Consider the following 27,935-nt stretch of genomic DNA (forward strand, 5'->3'; position numbering starts at 1 on the left):
GTCAGAGAACATGAAGTATTACTTTCAGTTCGAGCCAAGTCAAATGGGCTGTAGTAAAACTTAAATTCTCACGGAGCTACTCTCATGTGCGTCGTTACTCCGCCATCTTTTTTTTTCATTGGCAGATTAAGCATGACGAGAAATGACGTGTTAATCCGTCATTGGCGGAGAATGGGTTAAGGGCGAAGAGAAGCAGTGCTTTGAACTGACGCTGGTAACAGTGTTCAGGGGCGCCCCGACCTTTTATTATTTTGGGGAAAAGCCGGCTATAGATAGGACTTTTATTTGCAACGTGGGCCCACTGTCATTTTGGTTGAGTGTAATAATAATGTGTGTTCTTTTACAAAATTCCCATTGAATAACTCCTTTATCCCTCTCCCTCTTCCTCCCCTCTCTCCCCACCTACGGAGAAGCGAAGCAGTAGATAACCCTTAAAGGGAAGAGGTTATTACTGTGTCTAGCCCAGTGTGGGAAGAACTTTAGTCTGCATTGTAGAGCGAGAGCACTAGGTGCCCAGTGCGAGAGTAACTTTCATACGTGTGTAATTATTTGTAACGTGCATCAGACTTCCAGTAAAGGAGAAGTAAATGGGACCACTGTGTGCGTGTCTGTTAATGTGCATCTTATCTAACCCTTTCCTTTCCGGGTAATGCTCATTACAATTTAACCCTTTTCCCCCACCCCCCTGCTTATAGTTCATTGTGAAAGGTCTCCACTCATCATTTGGGAAGGGTACTGCTTTGGGGAGCGAATATATCATCCATCTTAATGCCATCGGGTGTGGGAGGGCCCAGGAAGTATTGGGGGAAGTGTGGGTGTGTGGGGAGCTGCTGTTGATCGCCCTGGAGGGCAAGAAGGACCAGCGCACCATTCCTAGGTTAGTGAATCCTAGGCCCCATCCACTCCCGCTGCTCGACCTCCACTTCAACATTCCTGGCCTACAGTCGGGGACCCAGCTGGACCCAGCTCTGCTGCGTTCTCACTACCAGATGGCCATGTACATCCACTCCCATAAAGCATGGATAATCCACCCTGCTACATTACCTATGTTTACTTCCTGTCATATACTATATTATCAAACATTGCAACAGGAAACACAAATGGGGCCATTTAGAATGTTTATAATTATTGTCAAGTTGAAAAGGTCTATAAGATTTGCATTATAATAATTATCTGTCTCTGTCTCTGTCTCTCTCTGTCTGTCTCACATTCTTAAATTTTGTTTCAGGTAAGTATGACAAGATTTCAGTATATAGGATACTTTGTATTATGTTTCAGTCATTATATTGTCTTAATAACTGTAATTCATTGCAATACTTGTCTACATTTTAGGCAAGTATACTTATATACTTCAATCCATTTAAGGTTTCCGTTACATCTCTCTGTCTACACTGTCCAGATAGATTCCTCAATGTATCTCCATGTCTCTAATTGCACCGACCTTTGGTTTAGTGCTTGAGGCTCTACCTGACTGTCAACATACCAGCTGAGATCTCTGCGAGGCCCATTTTATTTAGGATTTCTTTTAGCCACCCCACACTTAACACTTTCAGTGCCAGCCTTAACGTTGATTAATGTCCTTGAGTGCCATCATCCACTTCAATGATAGCGTTAAAAACGCATAATCTATGTTTTAAATTATGGCTATGTGTCTAATCTGCCCGTCGCTTATCAATTACTTGTTTGCAGTCAACATTGTCGAAACGGATTGTTTTTTAATCGGTTCATATCCTTTTTATAGCATTTTGAAAAGCTATAGTTTTCTCGAAAATTTCCGGAAAATAGAAAGATTCCCTCATAAACGGCATTTTTGGAATATTCTCTAATACACTAGACACGTTGTCATTTGTCGGCCTACTTATGAATCGTTTTCAAATAAACGCTAGATTATCGATAGTATATGTGTACTTATGCACGCTATAGAAGCAAGCTGAGAAATCGATTCTCTCATTTCCTCAACAGCACACACACACACATATACACATACGGGACACGCTGTTATCTCAGTGAATACAGCTCTGATTATCCTAAAACTGGTAACATAGACTCCTTACCTTAGATCAGATGTTCTCCAAAAAGATTATTCCAATTCCTGATCGCCATTCCAAATATCGATTGCGTTTATTGATTGATTATTGGCTGCTGTAAATATATATTCCAGGCTGCTTTCCGTCTCGCAATCACTTCCCTGTTCATCAGATCCCTCGCCAGCTTAGTGGAGCGAGGAGGCTCCCCCTCCACAGATCCACCAATATAATCGAATGGCCTGCAGTTACACAGGGATAGATGATAGGGGGCGGTATTTTCCCATCGGAGCTCCTAGAGGGGCTGCTGTACCAACGGGAGACTCGGTTGATGAAATATGAATTCAGATCGCTAATAAAAAAATCAAACGACAATTTGCGTCGTCGGCACTCAACGGGGGGCATGAAAAGACGGCATGACACGTCGCTGGCACTCAAAGTGTTAATGTATCGCGTAATTTCAACGTGGAATTAAGGAATATCAAAATAAAAGCACACGTTGTTGAACTTGATCATGCATATTTATTAGAATTATATATTTTTTTTTCAATGCGCTGTCACCTACCCACGACCCCACTTTGGGTCGTGACCCATAGTTTGAGAACCGCTGCCGTAGAGGAAAACAACATCCAGATGAACTGCATGGTGTCAACAAATTCTTCTTGCCAAAATTCCTTGCAGAGATCTTAGCTGGTATGTTGACAGTCAGGTACTGCACCTGGTTGAAGAGCCTCAAGCACTAAACAAAAGGTCAGTGCAATTAGATACATGGAGATACGTTGAGGAATCTATCTGGACAGTGTAGACAGAGACAGACAGAGACAGAGACAGGCAGAGATAGGTAGTGTGAGGGCTGTGGGTGTGTGTGTGGGTCATGAGCAGATAATAGGAATTCTTAAAGTTATATGTAAAACGGATAACCACTAACTGCTTACGCAGACGTTTTAGGAGAAGGGGGGAAATAAACAACACAAAACAACCTTTACAGGTGGAAGCCTCAAAGTGAGTATTCAAGAAAATAAGTAATGTCCAAAAAAACAGGACGACACTCATTAAAGAGGTATTGTAGAGAAAATAAATAAGCCACAAAGGCAACTCCTAAAAACAGAGTTTATATTGCAGGGAGTTTATGTGCAAAGGGCAGTTCCAAAAGAACAAAAGAAAACACTACCATAAAGGACTCAGCCTTTATAAAATAAAGGTAAACTAAGCCAGTAGACGAAAACGAGTATAGCTACAAAAGAAGGCTAAATGCTGAATAGGGCAGCACTACACTTAAATATAAGAAGCCTGACCAAAAGTATAGCCAGCACAAGGAAAATGAAAAAGCAGTTGACACTGCAATCTCCAAACTTAAATAGACTCCACATGGCCATAGGCACAGCTGCACTGCATCAGGTGCAATCAAGCCCACACACCTGCCGACCCATGAGGCAATTAACCACAGGGAACAGGGATTGACAGCTATCCCTCACAGAGAGGTGAAATAAAGCAAAAATAGACAGCTGTCCCTCACAGAAAGGTGAAATAAGGCAAAAACCATGACAGGACCCCCCCTCTAGGGGGTGGCTCCAGACGGACCCTCTGAGACACGTCTCCGAAAATCCCGAACAAGCTCAGGGTCCAAGATGTCCCTGGCCGGAACCCACGTGCGCTCCTCTGGCCCATAACCCTGCCAGTCCACCAGGTACTGTATACCCCTACCAACCCGCCTACTGGACAGGATACGCCGTACAGTATACACAGGTTGGCCATCAACGAATCGACGGGGAGGTGGAGGTCTCTCTGCAGGAACCAACCTGCTCCTCCCTACCGGCTTATGGCAGGATACGTGAAATGTAGGGTGTACCCTCATCGACGAGGGTAACCGAAGACGCATCGTGACAGGGTTTATCTTGCGAACAATAGTGAAAGGGCCCACAAAACGGGGAGCGAGTTTGCGCGACTCCACCCGTAATGGAAGGTCGCGTGTGGAAAGCCACACCTGTTGGCCCACACGGTAGGGAGGCGCAGTGCGACGGTGTACATCCGCTGACCGCTTGTGCCGGGCCGCAGCACGCACAAGAGCCGAACGCACCCTCTTCCATGTCGCCCGAGACCGACGGATAATAGCCTCGGCAGATGGCACCCCCACGTCCCTCTCCTGTTCAGGAAACAGTGGAGGCTGATACCCAAACTGAACCTCAAATGGGGAGAGACCAGTGGATGCATTGCACAATGAATTATGTGCATATTCTGCCCATGCCAGTTGGTGACTCCAAGTGGTCGGATTGGAGGAGGCCAAGCAGCGAAGCGTACTCTCCATAGACTGGTTGGTGCGCTCTGTTTGCCCATTGCTCTCCGGGTGGAACCCTGATGACAGGCTAACCGTCGCACCCAGTATAGCACAGAATGCCTTCCAAAACCGAGCAGTAAACTGGGGTCCACGGTCCGACACCACGTCCTGGCAGATGCCATGAATTCGGAAGACATGGTCAACCACCAGTTGAGCGGTCTCCTGAGCAGATGGCAGCTTGACCAGCGGAATGAAGTGAGCTGCTTTGGAGAACCTATCCACCACCACCATGATGACGCTGTGACCATCAGAAGGAGGCAGACCAGTCACAAAATCCATGGCGATGTGGCTCCACGGACGACTAGGAATGTGCAAAGGATGAAGCAGCCCTGGTGGTGACTGTTGAGAAACTTTGTTCCGTGCACAAACGGGGCAGGCTGCCACAAATTCCCGAATGTCCTTCATCATACCAGGCCACCAGAACCTTCTGGCCAAGAAGTCACAAGTTCTGTGCACTCCGGGATGTCCTGTCAGCCGAGAGGAGTGGCCCCACTTCAACACCCGAGAACGAATGCCGTTTGGTACAAATAACCGACCCGGGGGCACCCCACCCGGATCTGGTTCCAAACGTTGTACCCTCCGCACAGCAGAGTCAATGCTCCATGTCACAGGAGCTAGGATCTGTCCTGCAGGAACAATGGGCTCAGGAGGACGGTCCTCCTCTGATCCATCATATAACCGGGAAAGAGCATCCGGCTTGATATTTTTAGACCCGGGATGGTACGTCAGGAGGAAATTAAACCGAGAGAAAAACAGTGACCAGCGAGCCTGTCGCGAGTTTCTCCTCTGAGCACCCTGGATATATTCCAAATTTTTATGGTCTGTCCAGACTGTGAATGGGTGTTCAGCTCCCTCTAGCCAATGGCGCCACTCCTCCAATGCCAACTTGACCGCCAACAGCTCTCTGTCCCCAACATCATAGTTTCTTTCAGCCGGCGAGAGCCCACGTGAATAGTACGCACATGGGTGTACCTTACCGTCGGACGATGAGCGTTGAGACAGAATAGCTCCGACTCCAAGCTCAGAAGCATCCACCTCGACGATAAATGGCAGGGATGGGTTAGGAGTAATGAGGATAGGCTCAGAACTGAACCTTCTCCTAAGCTCAATGAACGCTGCCTCAGCCTTGGGAGTCCACTGGAAATGGGAAGGTGCTGTCTTCCTGGTGAGTGCAGTGATAGGTGCTACCACTGAACTGAAATTACGAATAAAACGACGGTAGAAGTTTGCAAATCCTAGGAATCGTTGCACCTGCTTGACCGAGACGGGTGTAGGCCAGTCTGTCACTGCTGACACCTTCTTGGGGTCCATTTGAATTCGCCCCTCAGATACAATGAATCCCAGAAAGGACACAGAGCGGACATGGAAGGCACACTTCTCAGCCTTCACAAACAACCGTGCATCCAAAAGGCACCTCAAGACCTGCCTGACATGTTTGACATGGTCAGAAATGGACTTGGAGAATATCAGAATGTCATCTAAGTAGACGAAAAAAACGTTTCCAACATCTCCCTGAGCACGTCATTGATTAACGCCTGAAAAACTGAAGGGGCATTAGTAAGACCAAATGGCATCACCAGGTATTCGTAGTGACCATTATGAGTGTTGAACGCGGTCTTCCACTCATCCCCTTGGCGTATGCGCACCAGATTGTAGGCATTGCGGATATCAAGTTTGGTAAAAATGGATGCCCCCTGGAGGCGTTCGAACACCGAGTTCATCAGGGGAAGGGGATACCGTTTTTTTACTGTAATGCTGTTCAGACCTCTGTAGTTGATGCAGGGTCTCAGTCCTCCATCCTTTTTTCCCACAAAAAAGAATCCAGCACCCGCAGGTGAATTGGAAGGTCTAATAAAACCGGTAGCCACAGCCTCCTTGATGTAGGTGTTCATAGCTGCGCTTTCGGGGGCCGACAACGAGTACAAGGAACCACGAGGGGGAATAGAGCCCGGCTGTAATTCGATGGCGCAATCATAAGGTCGGTGGCAGGATGGTGACCCTTTGTTTGCTAAACACCTCACTGAGGTCAGCATAGACAGTGGGAACTCCCTCTGGTAACGGGTGTGACTCCAGGCTCATGATGTTGGTGCTCTCCATGAGGGGGTCAGCTGTACAAGTAAGCGAGGAGAAGTCCTCACACAGAGCCTCTAAACTGTCCCACTGCTTCAACAGGATCACAAAACTGATCATAACTCATGGGTGACGGAGGAATTTGGAAACAACGGTGACGGCATTGGGAGCCCCACTGCATGACAGTGTCCCTCTCCTCACCCCAATTTATCTGTGGCTTGTGTTTACTAAGCCAAGAATGACCCAGCACAATGGGATACGTGGGGGAATCCACCAAAAAGAATCGAATGCGCTCAGAATGGTTCCCATAAGCAACCCGCATAGATAAATAATTGGTTCTTTTGGTGACACTGCCTGTACCCAATGGCCGTCCATCAAGCACTGTGACACTACAGGGCTTATGGAGGGAATGTACAGGTATTTTAGAGTCCTCAGCCCATCTAGAATCGATGAAACTGTCCACTGCCCCTGAGTCTAAAAAGGCGTCAACCTTAACAGACTGCCTATTCCAGCCTAAAACCACAGGCAAAAAGGTTCAAAAGGGGGTGATGTGATGTCTCACTAGTGTCTCTCTGCCCACTAGCGAGACTGACCGTTTCCCTTCAGTTTCGGACACTCCACCCTCGTGTGACCTTTTCTCCTGCAGTACCGGCACCAGTCCACATGAGAACCAGTCTGCCTGGAGTCACGAACAGAAGTGCTGTCCACCTGCATAGGTTTAGACGAGCTGGCCACTGAAGGTTGTGGAGGAAAGGACGAAACCTCCTCCAGCGGGACATGAAAACGTTGGCCCCGCCTCTCACGCTCACGGTCTCTGATCCGGTTATCAACGCGTATGGCGGTAGTGACCAGTGTGTTAAAATTGTCTGGAGATCCCACAACCGCCAAAGCATCTTTAACCTGATTAGATAACGCGTTGGTGAACAAAGTGATGAGTGGTCCCTCAGGCCAGCCTGTAGCCCCAGCCAGTGTCCTGAAAGCGATGGAAAACTCAGCTACACTACTGGTGCCCTGGCGCATGCGCGTCAGCTTCATGGCGACCTCTTTATCGTAGAGTTCATGATCAAAAACTATCTCCATCTCATTCATGAGTCCCTGTGAGTCGTTTAAAACTGGAGCCTGAGCCCGTATGAGTGGAACAGCCCAATCGAGGGCAGGTCCCTCCAACAGGGATAGAATTAGGGCAACACGTGAATCCTCAGACTGAAAACGAGAAGGCTGGGCTCTGTAGACTATTTGGCATTGTGCCAGAAAACCACGGCATTTACCTGACTCCCCGCTAAAGCGCGAGGGGAGCTGAACTTTAGCCTCACGAGGAAATGGCTGGGGTACTGTGTGTTGTGCTTGAGGGACGTTAGGAGATATTTGGGAAGATACTTGTACATTGGCTATGCTGTCAGCCAGATTACGCATGGAACCTTCCATCTTGCACAACCCTTCATACATCTCCCCATGCTGTATCACCATGAGGGCTTGTTGCTCTTGTAATTGTTTGATAGCTTCCATATGTGAAAGTAATTCTTGATGCTGTGCAGCAAGTGCAAGTTCGAGACCAGTATTATCCGCTGACCCATTCATGGCTTTTTCATTCTGTGAGGGCTGTGGGTGTGTGTGTGGGTCATGAGCAGATAATAGGGATTCTTAAAGTTATACGTAAAACGGATAACCACTAACTGCTTACGCAGACGTTTTAGGAGAAGGGGGAAAATAAACAACACAAAACAACCTTTACAGGTGGAAGCCTCAAAGTGAGTATTCAAGAAAATAAGTAATGTCCAAAAAAACAGGACGAATGAATGAATGATGAATGAATGAATGAATGAATGAATGAATGAATGAATGAATGAATGAATGAATGAATGAATGAATGAATGAATGAATGAATGAATGAATGAATGAATGAATGAAAACTTTATTTAACAGATTGCAGAATGGGTACAATACAGTACGGCTCAATACATACAATTGTTAAGGGGATGCAGACCTGAGAAAGACGTTTGTCTTGTTTCCATCAGGGTCCCCCTGTTTCCATCACTCATTAAAGAGGTATTGTAGAGAAAATAAATAAGCCACAAAGGCAACTCCTAAAAACAGAGTTTATATTGCAAACATAAAACAATAAACCTCCACCAAGGGAGTTTATGTGCAAAGGGCAGTTCCAAAAGAACAAAAGAAAACACTACCATAAAGGACTCAGCCTTTATAAAATAAAGTGTAAACTAAGCCAGTAGACGAAAACGAGTATAGCTACAAAAGAAGGCTAAATGCTGAATAGGGCAGCACTACACTTAAATATAAGAAGCCTGACCAAAAGTATAGCCAGCACAAGGAAAATGAAAAAGCAGTTGACACTGCAATCTCCAAACTTAAATAGACTCCACATGGCCATAGGCACAGCTGCACTGCATCAGGTGCAATCAAGCCCACACACCTGCCGACCCATGAGGCAATTAACAACAGGGAACAGGGATTGACAGCTATCCCTCACAGAGAGGTGAAATAAAGCAAAAATAGACAGCTGTCCCTCACAGAAACGTGAAATAAGGCAAAAACCATGACAGGTAGAAAGACAGAGGGAGACAAACAGAGAAAGACAGAGGGACAGAGACAAATGAAAGACACAGGCAGACAGACAGACATTTACATATACATTTAGTCATTTAGCTGACGCTTTTATCCAAAGTGACTTACAAGTTATGTACGACAAGTCATCAGGAAGGGCACAACTCTATCAGCTGAGTAACAATGTTCATCAAAGTGTTGAGTGCTACAGTGTAGGTTAGTTTATTAGGACAAGTGCATGACAGTAAGGTTAGTTAGGGTTAGATATATATTTTTTTTTCAGACAGAGACAAACAGACACAAAGAGACAGGCATAGACAGAGAGAGACAGATAGAAATGCGGACAGAGATAGGTAGAAAGACAGAAAGACAGAGACAGATAGAAAGGCGGACAGAGACATACAGAGATAGAAGACAGACATAGAGACAGAGACTTGTATGTAAATATGTTGAAAGTTGGCTGTGGATGTTCGAAGGTCATAGACATTGTTGGTAATTCCACCCTGTTAGGGTTCTTTCCACCCTGTTGAGTTCCTATCCACCCTGTTAGTCTCCTTTTCTTTTTAAATAACTTAACAACTATGTTAAATGTTTTACATGTTTTATGTTAATTTGCACAGTTGAAAAGGATCAATAGCATACATGTTTTTTATTAGGCAAGATTGTTTAATTATTTACCATTTTGGGTAAATTGGGTGCATGCATGTGATTGTTCTGAATAATAAACAAATGTTCTACTCCACAATTCTTGAAATAAAACCATATCTGATGGAATAAGGGACACATAAGGTGTAAGAAAAGCTAAGTATTGTTGAATATTTAAATGTATTAACGCTTTGCAATAGCTATGTGTATGTCCCTAACGGTGGAACTCTCTCATGGTCGATGGCTGAACAATCCACCCATAATTATAATTATTTAAGTGCTTGAGCTCTACCAATACAAGTACCTGAAGGTTAAAGATGTTATTTACCTGATATAATTCTAAAAACGCAAAAAAAAACATGATTTCCCCCCCCCAAAGGTTAACACATTGAAAAGTCACCAATAGCCAGGAATGACCCAGGTGCCCTTACAATTGGATACATTGGAGGTTATATAGCGTAATAGCTTACGCTCTGCTCTATATTGGAACATTCCCTATCACATATTGTGAACTTGAAAGCTTTCTGCCACAATGCACCTACACCTGTCCGGCCACGCCCACATCCGCCCATGTATATAAGCGAGGGGTGTGACCGTACTTCCACTCTTCCCTATCTTTCACCTCACGGAAGTCCGTGGCTACATTGCACACTTCGCAGTGTTAAAGATAGTTCGTTTATTGTAGTTGTCATTTTGTGTTGCTGTCTTTTTTCTTTTTTCCTAGTCTCCCTTTAAGGAAAAGTTGAGAATGACATCACCACCGGGACCTGGGAATTATCGCTCAGACCTCCTCTGTGCACCGCGGCGGTTCCCTGACTCCACGTTTGTGGCAGGCAGGTGAGCCTCAGCGGCACGCAGAGCTGGGTGCGTGTTGCCAGGCAGCCGTCGAGCACCCCTTCCCAGTGAGATGGCCTAGCTCCGGCTCCAGCATCGGCTGGTCCGACAGTCTCTTTGGTGGGTGATGACTTGCTCGCTCCCGTCACTCGGTGGTGAGCGGCAGGGGTGGGTAGTCTAGCGGCTGTGTTGGGTACGCAGGGCCCGAGGCGTTCGGCTCTGCGGAACAGCTGGCTCCGAGGAGGGATTCCCCCGTTTCCTCTCCGTTACATCCAATGGAGACAGAGGATTATATGGAGGGGGCGGGGGGATTCCTTTTTGACGCCCCAGCAGAATCAGAGCCCCCTCCTCAGGGAGTTTCAGAGGAGGCTCTGGTTTCGTACTGGGAAGCCTCGTACTCCGAGACTGGGTTAAACCTACCAACTCCGAGACGAGACGCCCCTTCTTCAGCGTCGGGCGTCAGCTCCCACCTACCAAGTGGTTTGAGCTACCCGTGTGCAAGGGATGCGAGCGAGGTGGAAGAGAGGACGCAGGGAGAGCTGCATGCTCTGTTTCCAGAGCGAATGGCGGCAGCTGCACGCGCGAATGGGATACCGTTGCTGACGCCCCTGCCGACACCGGTTCCCGATGACATGATAGGCCATGTCTTTCAACGCCGCCCGCTGAAGGAGCCAAACATTGTTTGCCCCTTCTTTCCATCCATGGGGGCCTATGTGTCTCAGGGACAGGTGGTGCCCCGCATCGTCGGCCTATCCCCCACCTACGTGCCATTCACGCAGGTGAAGGGTTTGGTCCAGGGTTTAAGGGACGGCGTGCCACGGCTTGACAACCCGATGGCATCCGTCCTTTGCCCTGAGATGGTGTGGGAGCCGAAGAAAAAGCCGCTTCCGAAGGGGAGGTCGGCTCGGCAGCTGGCCTACTGGAGCGACCAGGCCTACATCGCCTCGACTCAGAGCCTAGCTGCGTCCTCCAACATCGCGCAGCTAGCGCGCTTCATGTCGGGGCTGATGGCGGGCGAGGAGGTCCTGGACGCGGAGCAGCGCTTCCTCCACGCACAGGCGTTGGGTGCCATCCTCCACCTCACCCAGCTACAGGCCATAGCTGCGGGGAAAATGCGCGCTCTGGCCACCTTGACTCAGCGACACCTATGGCTGGAGCAGGCATCGCTGGGCGAGCGACGGAGGATACCCCTCCTCCTGTCCCCCCTCTCTGACGCTGGGCTCTTCAGCTCTGCCATGAGCGAGATGACGGTCGCCTGCAGAGAGATGGAGGAGCAGCGGTTGGTCCTCGTGCAGCACTTCCCCCTGGTCCGGCTCCGCGACGGCCAGCCGCCATAGGGACCGGCGCCGTAAGACTCCAGCCAGCACGGCTGCTGCCCCCAGCGCCAGCAAGAGGTCTCGCCGCCGAGGGGGAGAGTCCGACACCGCTGGTACCAGCTACCCTGCGCCCAGGGGGACAGGTAGGGTCCCCCCTCTAGGGGGGTCCAGGGGCATGCCCCCCGATTTTTTTTGTACATTTTAAAGTTAAATGTACCTATAGGTTTTAGGCATGGTCATATAATATGCTATTTAGCTTGTGTGTCACTCTAGGGCTAGGCCTCCTGCTGGGTCCAGTCATTGGAATGACAAAGGAACGACAGACTAGAAACTGTGCCTTTGTTCTAGGTGTTCCAGGTGTGAATTAGTCTAGTGACATTGATCACATTGAATTCTGGGAGTGTAGTTTTTTCATCAGATAGCTGAATGAACTTGGATCCTTTCCAACTCCTGTGCTGGAATGTAGTTAGGATTTTACCAGAATGTTTGATAGGACATTGATTGAAAACTATTGGCTCGAAATTGACAATTGATGGCTTATTTTGAAGGTATGAACCTGTAGTTTTATATCATGTAACCAAAAAAAGGGACAATTCTGAGGAGGTGGAGCTAGTTACCTTAGACCTCAGAGGGGGATGTTCAGAGTATCGGGGAAGATACTCCAGTCCTTCTACTCCGGAGCTGTAAAGAGCATCTTGACTGGAAACATCACTGCCTGGTATGGAAACAGCACGGCACAGGACAAGAAGGCCCTACAGAGAGTGGTGCGCTCAGCTGAGCGGACTATGGGTATTGCACTACCACCCCTGCAGGTCTTATATAACAAGAGGTGCAAATCCAGAGCCTGCAGAATAATGAAGGACCCTCACCACCCCAACAACAGCCTGTTCAAGCTGCTGCGGTCAGGCAAACGCCTGCGAACACCAGCAACTAGGACAGAGAGACTTCGGCTCAGCTTCTTCCCCCAGGCCATCAGAGTCTTGAACACTGAACTCTCCACACACAAGCACACATGAGCACACACACAACACACACTGTATACGCTCACACACGCAGTCACTTTAACATAAACACACACACACTCATGGTCACTTTACACAATGAAAGGTCACTTTAAAAACAAGAACGGGAGTGGTTCTTGTATAGTAAACAGATGGATAGCAAGCTAGCGTAAGGAGACATAGTATAACTGTAGATTGTATAGCATTGTATAGTAGTGTACATAAGACCCAGTGCCTCATCCGTAGCTAACAGAGTATGCACTATCGCAGGACATTAGCATGTCTACCATGCTTTTTGTAAACTTCATGTACATATACCTGATATGTCTTTATCTTATTACTTGTATTATTGCACAAATGTCTTATTCTCATCCTATTGGATTCCTATTATTGTATTATGGCCTTACTGTATCATAATGCACAATCATTGCGGGCAAGACCCCTCGCATTTCACTGTATACTTGTATGCCGTGACAAATAAAACTCTTGACTTGACTTGACTGCCTTATCAGGTTTCTCCATTTGCTGGAAATAATAAAACATAAGTAGCCTACCAAGCTCACAGTAAGGAGGTGGTTAAAATATCAGACCTGCTGTTATTTTGTTTTGTCAAGCTTAATTTAATGTACAATAAATGTCCTATTAAACCCAATAATACACGAGACCCTCTTCTTAGGACCAAGTAAGGTTTCGTCGATAATCCCATGTACAGTTACCCCCCCCCCCCACCTCATATGTACAGTTTCTTTGTCAAATGTATATACTCTCTTTTTTAGACTCTTCTTGTATCAAAAACAGTACTGTATTTGTAAATCTGGTATGTCATAAATGTATAGATGTAGCAGTACTGTCTATCTGTATGTCATATATGTTATGATGAATTGAAAATGGGGGACCCTGATGTAAACAAGACAAAATGCTTTCTCTGGTCTGCATCCCCTTAACAATTGTGTGTATTGAGCCGTACTGTATTGTTACCCATTCTGCAATCTGTTAATAAAATGTTCAATCAATCAATCAATCAAGTCCTGTCACCCTTGTAGCCTACCATGTGCTGTAGGTCGTTATGTCACTGAACCAACACCACCAAGACTGTAAGGTATTTGTTGTGCTTGTGAGTGTGGATTCTAATTCTGGTGGTGTGTGTGAGGGGGGGTCGTGTTTGTGCTGTTGCAGTTCAACCACAGTCACGAGGTCCTTCAGCTCAATATAGTGTGAGAAGCACATCCCTGAGGTCGAAATACCCTCGGCAGAGTACGCAACTAAAAACAGATCTTAAGTGGATTCTGTGTCATCCTGCTTGACAAGCCAAAGGTTAAACGTTTATAAAAAGCATGAATGGAGAGCGGAATGATGGGAACTGTAGTTCTTCTTGCACCAGCGGATGTGACGACTGTGGAGTGTTTGCTCTGGGTGTGGACGGCGGTGGTGGTCTGCAGTAGTTGGACAAATCATTCGACGTGTGACAGACAGTCCTCGGGAAAACAGATGAATGTGCTTTCTTTGTAGCTTGCGAGCTAACTTTAGTCTAGGCAGTTAGAGATAGCCGGTTATGAACTTGAGCCGAGAGACGAATTGAAGTGCCAACGGGTTCTCTGATACGACTGGATATACTTGTTAACGTTTATTTGTGACGACATTGAAGAGATTATACGAAAGTGAGCTAGCAACAACGTCATATAACTTAGCTACGTTACGTGAAGGTAACGTTAGCTATAGCAAAGGTAGTAGGGGACTGCTAGCAGTTACATTATAGCCTTGCCAGCTAACAGGACTATTAGTGACACCAGCTAGTGACATAGCTACGTTTGGAGATCTATCTAGTATGAAAAAAGAAGTGTCTGACACGTTAGGATTCGTCCCTCAAAAAGACATCGTATACAACAAACTTCTGCCCTACGCGGAAAGACTAGACGATGAATCCAATGACATGTTAAGTAAAATAAAAGGGAACTTGGCCCGGGCGGTCCAACTCCGAGAGATCTGGCCGGGTGTGCTGTTCTGGACGAGGAAGCTGTCCACGTAAGTAACGCCGTTAACCCGTTTCGTTCAGCTAAGTTGCTTCTCGCTCTATTTACATTGTATTACCAAATGTACCTTTTTGTTTGTTAAAACGTTATTGCCGATGCAATCACGTGCCATTAGTAAATAATGTGAATTTAATAATAATGATAACGTTAAACAAGTTAGCCAAGCTAACGAACGACCTTAGCTACTATAACTTGTCAACTGATTTAACGTTACATGTTTGTGTGTGAATGCTGTCGGACCCCGTTTCTGATTATAGAGTGGCTCTTAATAATGTCACCGAGCATTGAAATATTCGGACTCTTAATGTTCACATTATTCTTTACAGAACCGGTAGCGTTAGCTGTCATGATGCAAGCTAGTTGGTGCACTTTGCACCTCATGATGCGACCTAGCTTGCTTGCTACCGTGCTGCTAACCTCAGCCTGTGATCTCTCGCAAAACATGAGTGGCACCTCATCCTCATGTATGCAAAGTTGTAGCAAAATCACTTCTCGCCTGTTACCTCCCAGGAAGTGACTAATTGTAAACCCCCCCCCCCCGATCAAATGCAGGCAGGGGGGGGGGGGGGGCACGTCAAGTCATGGTCATGACTGTTGCTGCCTGGCCTGTGTTGTTTGCCTTGGTGGCTTTTGTTTTTGTACCAGAGCCACATGACTGCTAACCCGAAAACAATGCCAACAAAACACATACTTTCTTAATTCAGAAATACACCAGGCAGGTGTTGATCTGATGAGGAAATAGTCAATTCGGTTACCTATATGAATAACGTCTAAATAATTTAACAGTGTAATAATAACCTGTTATTTTCAGCACATGTCACATGGAGACTAACAGCAATTTATGTATAGATGCATTTTTTTTTATAATAGGCTAATATTGCAATGGATTGCTTTGTAATATTAAAAAAAAACTCTTTAATTTTGTTGTATTTGGTTGCTAGGCTGTCCTTGATCTGTCTGTCATATTATGATGAATTGAAAATGGGGCACCCTGATGTAAACAAGACGAAAGTCTTGCTCTGGTCTGCATCCCCTTAACAATTGTATGTATTGAACTGTACTGTACCCATTCTGCAATCTGTTGATAAACTTTTCAATCAATCAATCAATGTTGTTAGTATTAGAATCTCTTTGTTGGCACATACGGGTAGCTCTAGCCTCTATCCATCGAACAGTGAGTCACTGCCGGCTCATTAGATGGATCATGGAAAGTTCTCCCTCATGCTGACCCAGATTCTGTTTGCAGGTATTTTGTTCAGTAGCCCTGATCACTCAAGATGAATGACCCTCGCTTCTCACTACTAGTAAAAATAAAGAAAAAAATATATATACAGGGAACTCATTGTTTGAAATTTGCCATATTATGTGTTTATTGCATCATAAGGCATAACAAAAAATATTGTTTGGTTCCTGTTGGTTGTCAGTTAAGGCCATGGGTAGGTAGGGACATTTTTTATTCCCCCCCCCCCCCCCCCCCACGGTGACTATGGATAGGGAATGTCTTTATTTAATTAAAATGTTCACAACAACATGGATGCATGTACTCTGCCAGCATGTTTAATATCCATAATACTAAAGGTTTGACTAAGATTTGTATGAAACTTTATCGTTTTATTATTATTATTATTTTCTTTTTTAAACTCATAAAATAAATGGGGTCGCACCTAAATCGGCAGGGTCGGTCTGCAACCGGAACCAAACCATTATTTTTGTTATGCCTAAGGAAGATGAGCAGTCAAGCACCTTATTCAAGTAGTGCTGTATTAACAGGTGTTGGGCACTTTGCACATTTTACAAGTATTAACCTGTGTAATAATCTGTCCCTCTTCTTTAGGTACATGCGCCTGTATGGGCGAAAGTTCAGCAAGGAGGACCATGTGCTGTTTATCAAGCTGCTATACGAGCTGGTGACCATCCCCAAGCTGGAGATCAGCATGATGCAGGGCCTCGCTCGCCTCCTGATCAACCTCCTTAAGTAGGATGCGTCTTTCAAACCTCCCGCCACTCCAGTGGTTTACTTGTGTCACGTTGAGTCTCTAAAGCAGGGGTGGGCAACCTTTTTGGGCATGAGATCTACTTTTCCAAGACTGGACAGATCTACCATCGTCAGCCAAGCAGACAGAGTGAAAATTACCACTGCTTTAAGTCTCATCATAGCCTGGCTAATTATAATAATGCAAACATAGAATTGGTCCATATTTTAATATTAACCTGTTAAGCCCTAGCCATATTTTCTGAAAATGTTCCTAAAAGTACATACCCAAGTAAATGGAATATTGCTCCACTCTATAACATCCATTTGCATGTTCTTGGTATCTAGGGACATCTATGGACCTCAGGGAATGTATTCCCAGTGCCAGAAATATTGTGCCTGTTACTATACTTGAGTAAATTGTAATGAACCAAAGGAGAATATAAATAATTATTATTTCTATTAGTTTTTCCCCCATCTTTGACGGTGAATAACACCAAGTAAAAAAATCTGCAGCTCATTCAGTACCTTCTTGAGATCAAGTGTACTAAATATCCAAGCAAATGAACAAAGGTCTGATGATTTACAGTTTTTTTTTGTAGATACAGTACAGAATTTTGCCTATGGATCGGCCCAAATCTCCTTTTTCCAATGGCAGAGTTAAATCTGATTTAGTACGACCAGGCGCCTGGCACAGGGTAGCAAAGACTGAATGAAATCTACTGTAAGTACAGTTACTTTTGTATAATGTCCATAGCTCCGCCATTTTTACCGGGTTGAGACGCGTTTTTTACCCTAGACATTCACAGAAAGGTAAAGAAACAATATACGTTGTATTTTATTTTATTAACACATTAACTGCCACGCTTATATCCATCAATGTTTGATCACTGCCACCAGTCTTAAGTCTATGGAGATGTTTACCTTCTTTGCAGGGCTATAACTTTTTAAATTGTATTGCTAAATTGGCATTACTATGGCCCATTCAACATCGATTATCTATCGTTCAGGATGTAGGAACGTTTTACCTTTTCATTCACACATTCATACAAAAATACCGTCTAGAATATAAATATGTTTTTATCGTTTTCTGCAGTAATTCCTAGAATGTGAGATATAGGCATAAATGCATTATATAGATTATTAAATCCAAGCAATTTCAACTGTACATGGTCCTAAACGTTATGACTGATCATGCGCGGGTGAACGGGGGGGTCGTTTATAATTCCGTGATCGTCGTTAAATGCTTCATGTAGTATGGGTGATATATAGATCAGGGCCCTATTCCCCGTACCTGGTTCAACTAAGTCGATCAAGAGTCCCATTATCCAGATTCAATTAACCCGATGTTTGAAGCCGGGATTTTCCTGTTCCTCGAACGCTGATTCAGTCTCGTTAACTCGAACCAGACTTGAGACTCTGGATAATTGCGCGCGGCCGCTTCAGTTGAAAAGACAGCAGGTGTCGATAGCAGAAATCCTGATCTTCTAACGGCATTGATTGATTGATTGTTTTGAAACTTTATTAACAGATTGCAGGCGGCTCAATAGCCTCGCCGACAAGTTAAATGCATAATCTATAGGCTAATTTTAAATCCCTCATTCCCCAATCAATCAGATTATATTTCTTTAAACGTTCCTGCTGGCAGTAGTTTTATGGATTGAATAATCAAATGAGATCTTGCTAGCGAAAATAATTAGTTCAACTGTTTCAGAATAAGGATACGGCTCTCTTATCCATTGATTGATGTATGGTGGATGTTTTACTTATCTGCACTGTGGTGTGACGGTTTGTCCTTTTGCCTTTCACGCAGACGACCTGCGTTCGAATCCCCCTCCTTCTAGTATTTTTCTTCTTTTTGCAATGTAAATACATCAATTTGGTGCACGTTGAGAGCTATATAAAGAATGACATCCTCAATGCATGTAGATTTATAATATTTTAACTTAAAACTAGGCTACTTTTGCGTATAATCATTAATATTATATTCCAAAAAAATTATATTGGAAACGCGGGGTTTCGAACTCGGGTCGCCCGTTGACAGGATTGAGCACTAGTTGTTGGACCACTGTGCCAGACGGGATATATTCATTGTGTATCCATCAATGGACAAGAAACCCGTGTTTCGAATATTTTTCTTTTGAATGAAGTTTTATCTCTTTATTCTCAACGTCAACGGCTCATTCAATTTCTCAAATCCGTCAAACAGCGCATCTCATCAGACATTTTAATCCCAGTTACAATATCACACAAAAACCACAATCCACGCATAGACACTTCAATTTTATGCTTGAATGAAACACAATCCGGGCGCTCCGTTAAGCAAATCTACAGCGGAGAATATATGAAACTAATCCGAGCCAAACGGTCGATAGGTTTCATTCATTAAAAATATCCCAGCGGGATTCACATTTGCAATGCGCCGTTATTAAAATAACCACATGCAGTGTGTATCGCGACTCCGAGCGCCGTATATGACGTGCATTATTTTATTTAGGACAAGTAAATCTATAGGCTCAATATGATTTATTATCAGCATTTAGTTCTATTATTATACATTTCAAAAGCCCCCTCTAGGAAAACGAAGCACAAAAACATAATTCAGAATGGTATAATAAAATCTAGACTGTGAGAAATATTTCAGGAAGCGAGCTGGCATTTCTTTGCGGGGGCGTGGCCATGGTTCATCCAGCTAACTGAACTTAACCCTGCTCCCGACCAGGCTCAAACTTTTTGATCTGTTGTCATGGTGATTTAGACAATCGAGCGTCGGGGAATGGAAAGGTCTGGCTTAAGTCAGGCTATGCTGGGAATTATCCGGCTAACTCAGTTAGCCAGGTACGGGGAACGGGGCCCAGAGCAGTTTGCATCGATAATGATAAACAAAAACGCTGAAAGTCACGGCAGCCTCCTCTTACCGTTGGGCGATGATACTGGAGCAAACAGATCCCAGTTATTTGATGGGGATCGAGGCGATCCATTTCCGGTTTGTATAATACTAATACACGCCCAAATCATGTGGATTATTGAGTTATGGCAGCGATCCATATCCACGGTGTGTGGCTAGAGTCCTGGGATGATATGCGAGTGGCCGGACGGATTTAGGAGACGCACCGATATGCAACCGGCATATCCGGTTTGGCAACTCGCCGATCATCCACCAGGTGGCAGTGTTGAAGTGTTGCAGAGTTGTGCTGAGTCCCACAGCATCATACAAGGCTCCGTGAGTGAAATATGAATACCATGGCGAAAATATGAAATATGATCACAATAACGTCGTACGCCGTGATCTGGCAGAATTCGCATGAACTTGAAACCCGTTGTACGACGTGAATGGCGCACAAAGTGTTAAGAGGTTAATAATAATGTGTAAACTCTTACTATATGGGTAGACAGGCATATGCACATTGATATTATGAAACGATAAAAATGTATTAGGGGATGGTAACGCTTGCTCCAGTTGCCCTGTGTATTAGCCCATTGCAAAATATTCTACAAATCAAATTGTGGCTATTTAGTTTTAAAATTCTAAAAGTTTATTTGACATTTAAGGAGTTGTGCATTGTACAACACAAAATATTGAAAATGTTGCACAAAGTAGTAATGGCCCTCTGCTCAGCCAGTGTATCTCTGAGTAATAATGGCACAGCCAAAGAGCACATCTGACATACACACACATTCCAAACAGAATATAAACATTTGACAGACAAGTCTTATGATATGTCACATCCAGATGATGCCTGATAGGAGGATCAGTGCTCGCATAACTTTCAGTTATGCTAAGACTGTGACATATGCCTGAAACAGGGAGAGAGCTACCAGAAATTTGTTTGCAACCCTTTGCTCTCTAGTAACAATGTATGATCAAAACCAATTATGATTCCTGTATAAGGCAGTGCTTCAGAGACGGGGAGAGATGAAAGGATTCGGCCAAGAGATGGGTGAGCGCCTGCGCTCATCTTGACTTTTCCCATGTCATCAAGACCCCTGTCTGTACATTGTTATTCTCACTCAAGTAGACTTAATACAGAACAAATGGCGCTCACTGATGACTCTTAAAGGAAACAACATTTTGTTTATTATATAGGACGGGTGAGCAACCTTCCCTCTCCTCCAAGAGTGCTTGGACAGCATCCTCTCGAATAGAATGTCCATCACCTCCTTCATGTTCAATATCTTTATTGAACGAAATTATGAAATAGAAAAATAAAATCCTCTTCCCATTCTGTGTATGTGGTAGGTTGCTGTCTCTTGGCATCTCATCATATAGCCTACCCATCTGTAATTGTGGTTTCACAGTCTGGTAATTTGCACTGATACCGGCATACGAGTCTCGGCGCTATTCGCGATGCAATGTTAAGCATGCAATTGCTAAACAGGAGACCCAGTGAAAGCCTGTGAAAATAGAAGGTGGGCCAAAGAACCACATAGGACAGGGATTCGCTGAGATTCAAGTTTAAATCAGAAAGTCTTGAGTGTGATTGGATAACTGACGAAATGATAGATGTCTTTGTCTGAGTTTTCCAGCTTGTCCAGCGATCGACTCAGAGGCCCTTTGAGATCGACTGGTAAATTAAAAATACATGGTTGCCGACCTCTGCTTTTAAAGGGGAACTATTTTACTATTTCTTTCACTATTTGGGCACTTTTACACAATTCCTGTGAGTTTATGGAACACCTCTGTAATTTTTAATTTTTTTTTAATTCATTGTTTTGTATTTCTAATCAAGTCCTCAAAAACAGCATTTTTCGACCTCAAGATCTCGTGCCGGTTTGAGGCTGGGCTCCTAAACCACTGTGTGGCCTGGTGGCATAGATCTGCCACATTATCATGCAGCTGAGTCTCTCTGACATCACAAATCAGCACATTTTCAGATGACTCAGTTCAGTGAGGGTGAATATTGTGAGAGGAGAATTGGAAGAATGCGCCAATATGAGAATTAGAGACATAGATCATATTAATATAAGTCCACATAGCTAGGAAACAATGCTAAACACTGAAAAAGGCCATTTATAAGATAGTTCCCCTGTTAAAGTAATAATCTCAAAGATTTTAATTTAAATAAACGTCTGTTAATTTATCGTCTGTTATCTATTGCCAAATGAGGTAACACAATGGTGATTGAGCACATTGATAAAAGCCATTGCATTTGCAGTATTAACACTTTCGGGCCCATTTGGATCCGTCTAAAATCACTCTAGACGGCCAGCATTTCTAAACAGACTTGCATAGTCTGTGGCGCTGTTTGTAGAGCTAAATCTATACTTTATAGTATTGCTATCTGTCCATTCTCATTGTCAATTGAGACCATAAATCGTCCCTTCAAAATGGCTTAAAGAAATAATTTTTTCATCAATACGTTCTCATTTTATAGCGTCGTGAATATAAGCGTTATAAGGGATTTCGGCTAGTATATTTCCTGGAAGGCGAGATACAGGCCGCTAAGCTACTAACGCTAAATCCAATGGCATTTCGGATATACAGAAGCTACAGTTAAAACTCAAACTGCATATGATCGATATGATGGTCCACCATGAATGCATGAAAGGGGGGCGGGGGCGGGGGTCCTCGTTTCTGATAATTGATTACTAATAACCGCGTTAGCCTCAGTAGCCACATTCGCTGATCGGGTGGATGGCTATCATAACAAGGTCTGATTAGCATGTAATTTACGTGAAAAAGATCTTACGTGGGCCGGTTGGATCCCCCAAAGGATTTCCCAGTTATCGATCGCCATCTGGTAGATCGATATGTCCATTGGTTGATGATATATTCCTTTACTGCACACTGAAATCCGCGTCCCAAAACGTATTCCGTGTAACAGGCTATAGGCATTGCTTCATGTTAGCAGAAAACTACATTGGAGATCCAGAAAAAACAAGACAACTTCTGCCACAGGGAACACTGCATTATCAAGATAGAGGATCTGGCCGGTAATGCACTTTTTCGAATTCAAAGAGTAGGGTACTTCTGCAGTGCTGCTCGGTGACATCGAGTAGGTTATTAAAATGGAATAAAAGCCAAAACAACCTTGCCACGGAGGTCCTCAACCGTTGGATTCGAAACACGGACATCTCCGTGGTCGGGCGCCATTGTGTTAAGAAGTGGTTGATGTTGGAAAGATTCCTGGGCAAGAAATCACCAGCGCACAGTTAGTGATGCATTTTCAATCACCCAGCGGTGGTTGGTCTGAGCGGTGGTTTGAGCTAAAGCATTATGTAACTGTTTTTCCAGTCTGTTATTATGGCCGAACACACAAAGAAAAGATTGATACCTACAGATCACCAAAATCCAAAGAAAATGAAACAAATTAGACATTCAGATGAAGGTAAACAGTCAAAAAAGGAAAGTGACCATCAGCCATAGAACTATAGACTGTCAGCCATAGAACTATTGTCTGTCAGTCATAGAACTGTAGACCGCCAGCCATAGAACTATAGACTGTCAGCCATAGAACTATAGACCACCAGCCATAGAACTATAGACCGCCAGCCATAGAACTATAGACCGCCAGCCATAGAACTATAGACCGCCAGCCATAGAACTATAGACCGGCAGCCATAGAACTATAGACCGCCAGCCATAGAACTATAGACCGCCAGCCATAGAACTGACCGCCAGCCATAGAACTATAGACCGTCAGCCATAGAACTATAGACGCCAGCCATAGACCGGCAGCCATAGAACTATAGGCCGGCAGGCGGCAGCCATAGAACTATAGACCGCCAGCCATAGAACTATAGACCGCCAGCCATAGAACTATAGACCGCCAGCCATAGAACTATAGACCGCCAGCCATAGAACTATAGACTGGCAGCCATAGAACTATAGACCGGCAGCCATAGACCTGCAGCTAGGGCTGGGCAATTAATCGGAAAAGAAATCGCGATCTCGATTCATAGACCTATGCAATCTAATTTCTAAGTTATGACTATTTTATTTTATTAAAAAAAAATTATAATTTTATCCCATTCTCTGCCACCACTTTGACCATCCTAAACCATCCTCTGCCAGCGCTATTTGTCTATGGAGATGTTCACCTTCTTTGCAGGGCTATAACTTTTTAAATTGTATTGCTAAATTGACATTACTATGGCCCATTCAACATCAATTATCTATCGTTCAGGATGTAGGAACGTTTTACTTTTTCATTCACACATTCATACTAAAATACCGTCTAGAGCAGGGGTAGGCAACCCTAGGCACAGGGCATTGTCATATGCACAGGGGGCAGCATAAAAAAAATATATATATATTATAATTTTATTTTATTTTTATTTTTAAATTTTTTGCTTTGAAATATTATAGTGAAATACTTTGCACTGTTGTCACATTTATCTTGTTGAAATCCTCCCACAGGTTCTTTTTACTACCACATATTTAATTGAGACCCTTTATTTGTTTATTATTTCAATTTAGCTGGAAATACATTGCTACATCATTCAGTAACATTTGCAGAGCCTTATAACAAAAACATTATTACGGTCACCATTGTGACCAGTGGGATTAATCAACAAATTGTATTATTTATTTTTCTATTTCATTGAAAGCCATTTTTTTACTCAAAATGTGAGTATTACCAAGTCAACTTGTGTTCTTAAAACAATGACAATAAACAGTTTTATTAGGTTGAAATAATGTGGTTGTGTACTTATTTTTCTGTTAACTTATTATGGATTGAAAACTGAAAACCTTAATGCACAGTAACTGAACTCAATATTTTTAAGTTCTGGTAACTTTTTACAGTGTAGTCTTGCGACCAATCAAAACTTATTTACACGATATACCTCACATTCACCCTCCATTCACATCCTGGTGTTCTTCTGGTGTTCTCCATTAGGCCTGTAGGTGGAGCTATGACAGCACACGTACAGTACACACCGATGGTGTGTGATGTGTCCAAAAATGAATGGGCAAATGTGAGTGAAATGGTCGCACTGTATGCAGCTGTTTGTCTGCATTGCATCCCCCCCCCCAACTCAGATTTAGTTAATAATAGTTTAGATAATAATATTGTTAATAATAACAATAACAATAATGATGTAATAATGTAAAGATTATCATTAAAAAGACCTGATTATGAGAAGAAAAAATTACGATGCATGGAATATTGTTGAGGCACACTAGTTACAACTATATTTCAAACAGGCACTCCATGTCAAAAAGGTTGCTGACCCCTGGTCTAGAGCAGTGGTTCCCAAAGTCGGGGTCGCGACCCAAAGGTGGGCCGCGAGCAGCCACGGGAGGGGCCGTGAGATGATTTCCAAAAAAAATAAAAAATCATCTTTTTTTTTTTTTTTTTTTGTCAGGCCACTGAACTTAGAAGCAGGCCAGGACAGTGTTTCTAGTTGTATTCTAAAATTCTATTCTATTGTATTCTAAAATGTGACTACTGGTATATGGTTTTATATTAACTTAATAAATAAACAAAAACGAAAAATCTACTTATTTCAACGAACATTTCAAACTAAATAACAGATTATGCACATAAAACGCTGAAAACAACCGAAGCAACAATATTATTTTAAGAGGCTATTATTATTATCATTATTATTTTGCAACAAGTTAGCCCTCTCATAAATAGCACATATAAATTAATAACTAACTTGAACTAACTTAATAGGATTGAAGTGATATTTGGCTTAAAAAATCGGTTGCCTGGCAAAAAAAAGAAAAAAGAAAAGCCTGACGATGTGCATTGGGCCACGGCTCTCTGACGCCTTATTTTCTGGGTCCCGGCCTGAAAAGTTTGGGAACCCCTGGTCTAGAGTATAAATATGTTTTCATCGTTTTCTGCAGTATTTCATAGAACGTGAGATATAGGCATAAATGCATTTTTTTTTTTTTCATTTCAACCTTTATTTAAAATCGTAAGCATCTGAGGTTTCCCTCATTTACAGAAACGACGATTGTACAGTACATAATAAAAACAATATTCACAGAAATTTAAACCAGAGTAAAACAAATTAAAAACGTTTAAAAATAATTTTAAAATATCAACTAAAACAGTTACAGGTAGTCACACAATGGTCTGAAATCATACATTTAAACATTCCAAGGGAAGGGAGAACCTCCAATTTTAGCGTGAGTTGAAGGACATTCCATGAGTTAGAGGCATCAAAGGAAAAGGCTGACTTCCCTAGCTCAGAACAAATCTGAGGAACCCTAAGAACCATCCAGTCATTCGATCGAGTTGAATAGGTTCCAATATTCCAATTTAACAGTGAGGAGATATAAACAGGTTGTTTACCAATAAGGGCTTTAAAAATAAATAAATACCAGTGTTTGTTGCGCCTTTCTGCAAGAGAAGGCCAACCCACCCTATCATACAGGACACAATGGTGAGTATCATATCTGTCACCAGTTATAAATCTGAGAGCTGAGTGATATGCAGAATCCAGAGGTTTAAGAGTTGATGCCGCAGCATGCCTATAAATTACATCACCATAGTCCAAAACTGATAAGAAGACTGATTCCACAATTCTTTTTCTACTAAATAGAGGAAAATTGGATCTGTTTCTGTACAGGAAACCAATTTTCTGTCGCAGTTTAGTGGCAAGATTTTCCACATGGAACTTAAATGTTAATTTCTCGTCAAGCCACAGGCCAAGATAGTTATACTCAGTGACTCTCTCTATACAAGAGCCACTGACAGTAGATATCCTCACATCATCAAGGTTAATATTCCTTGCTCTTGAAAATAACATAAACTTTGTCTTACTAGCATTAAGAACCAATTTAAGACTAGTAAGGGCATCCTGTAGAGCATAAAAGGAAAGTTGCAATTTCTCAAAGGCCAGCTGTACAGAGTCTGCAATACAGTACACAATTGTGTCATCAGCATACAGATGGGCATGACATTCATACAAAGAATAAACAATATCATTAATATAAATTGTAAAAAGGACAGGACCCAAAACTGAACCTTGTGGCACACCTTTAGTCATGGCCAAGAATTCAGATTGTGCTTGACCTAACTTCACACACTGCCGCCTAGAAGATAGATAATCCTGAAACCAGACACAGGCATTATCATCCAACCCAATGTTAGATAGTTTCTTTAGAAGTAAGTAGTGATCAACTGTGTCAAATGCTTTTGATAAGTCAACAAAGAGGGCAGCACAATGTTTCTTCTTATCTAATGCTGAAATAATGTCATTTGTAACCAAAGTGATGGCTGATGTTGTACTATGTTTGGCTCTAAAACCAGATTGTTGAGAGCTAAGTATGGAGTTAGTTGAAAGGTAATATTTGAGTTGTTTACTTACTAGTGTGAGATTAGATTATCAAATGCATTTTGATACCGATCAACGTTATATAGAAAATTTCAACTGTACATGGTCCTAAACGTCATGACTGATCATCTGCGGGTGAACGGAGGGGGGGGGGTCGTTTATAATTCAATGACCGACGTTAAATGATTTATGTAGTATGGGTGATATATTGATCAGAGCAGTTTGTATCGAAAATGATAAAGAAAAACGCTGAAACTCACGTCAGTCTCCTCGTAGCGTTGGGCGATGAGAGTGGAGCAAACGGATCCCAATTATGTGATGTTGATCGATGTGATCCATTTCCGGTTTGTATATTACTAATACACGTCCAAATCATGTTGATTATTGAGTTATGGCAAAGATCCATATCCACGGTGTCTGTATTGAGCCCCGGGACGATAAACGAGTGGCCGGACGAAATTAGGGGACGGACCGAGCTCCCAACGGGCACTTCCGGTTTGGCAACTCGCCGATCGGCCACCAGGTGGCGGTGTTGCAGAGTTGTGATGGCTCAGACAGCATCAGCCAAGACTCCGTGGATGAAATATGAATACCATGACGAAAATATGAAATATTGATCTCAAACACGCCTTACGGCGTGATTGGCAGACAACGCATGGCGGAGAAACCCGCCTTAACACGTGATTGGCGGAGAATGGGTTAATAAACGTTTTTTTTTTTTTTAAACTTAAATTTGTATTGAACATTTATAGACATACAAGTTACAACACAACATATACAATAACATCAATAACACAACAGTACAATGATGTGGGCCCCTTGAACTCGGCTGTGCAGACCCCCGCAAGAGGAACCCCCCCCCCCCCCCCATCCCACCCTAGAAACCGGGCTCCCCCGCATCCCAGGTCCG

The 27,935-nt window shown here is 43.5% G+C and overlaps 1 protein-coding gene across 1 annotated transcript in view; it reads left to right on the forward strand.

Moving 5' to 3' along the window:
• The first annotated feature begins 14,249 nt into the window (after positions 1-14,249).
• Positions 14,250-27,935, forward strand: part of psme4a (proteasome activator subunit 4a) — a 184,325-nt gene continuing 170,639 nt past the window's right edge. The window contains 2 exon segments of the mRNA XM_084322234.1: positions 14,250-14,809; positions 16,652-16,792. Coding sequence (XP_084178360.1) covers positions 14,613-14,809; positions 16,652-16,792 — 338 coding nt within the window. The 5' untranslated portion in view covers positions 14,250-14,612.

Source organism: Notolepis coatsorum, assembly GCF_963971535.1.
Source record: "Notolepis coatsorum genome assembly, chromosome: 9".
Classification (NCBI taxonomy): Eukaryota; Metazoa; Chordata; class Actinopteri; order Aulopiformes; family Paralepididae; genus Notolepis; species Notolepis coatsorum.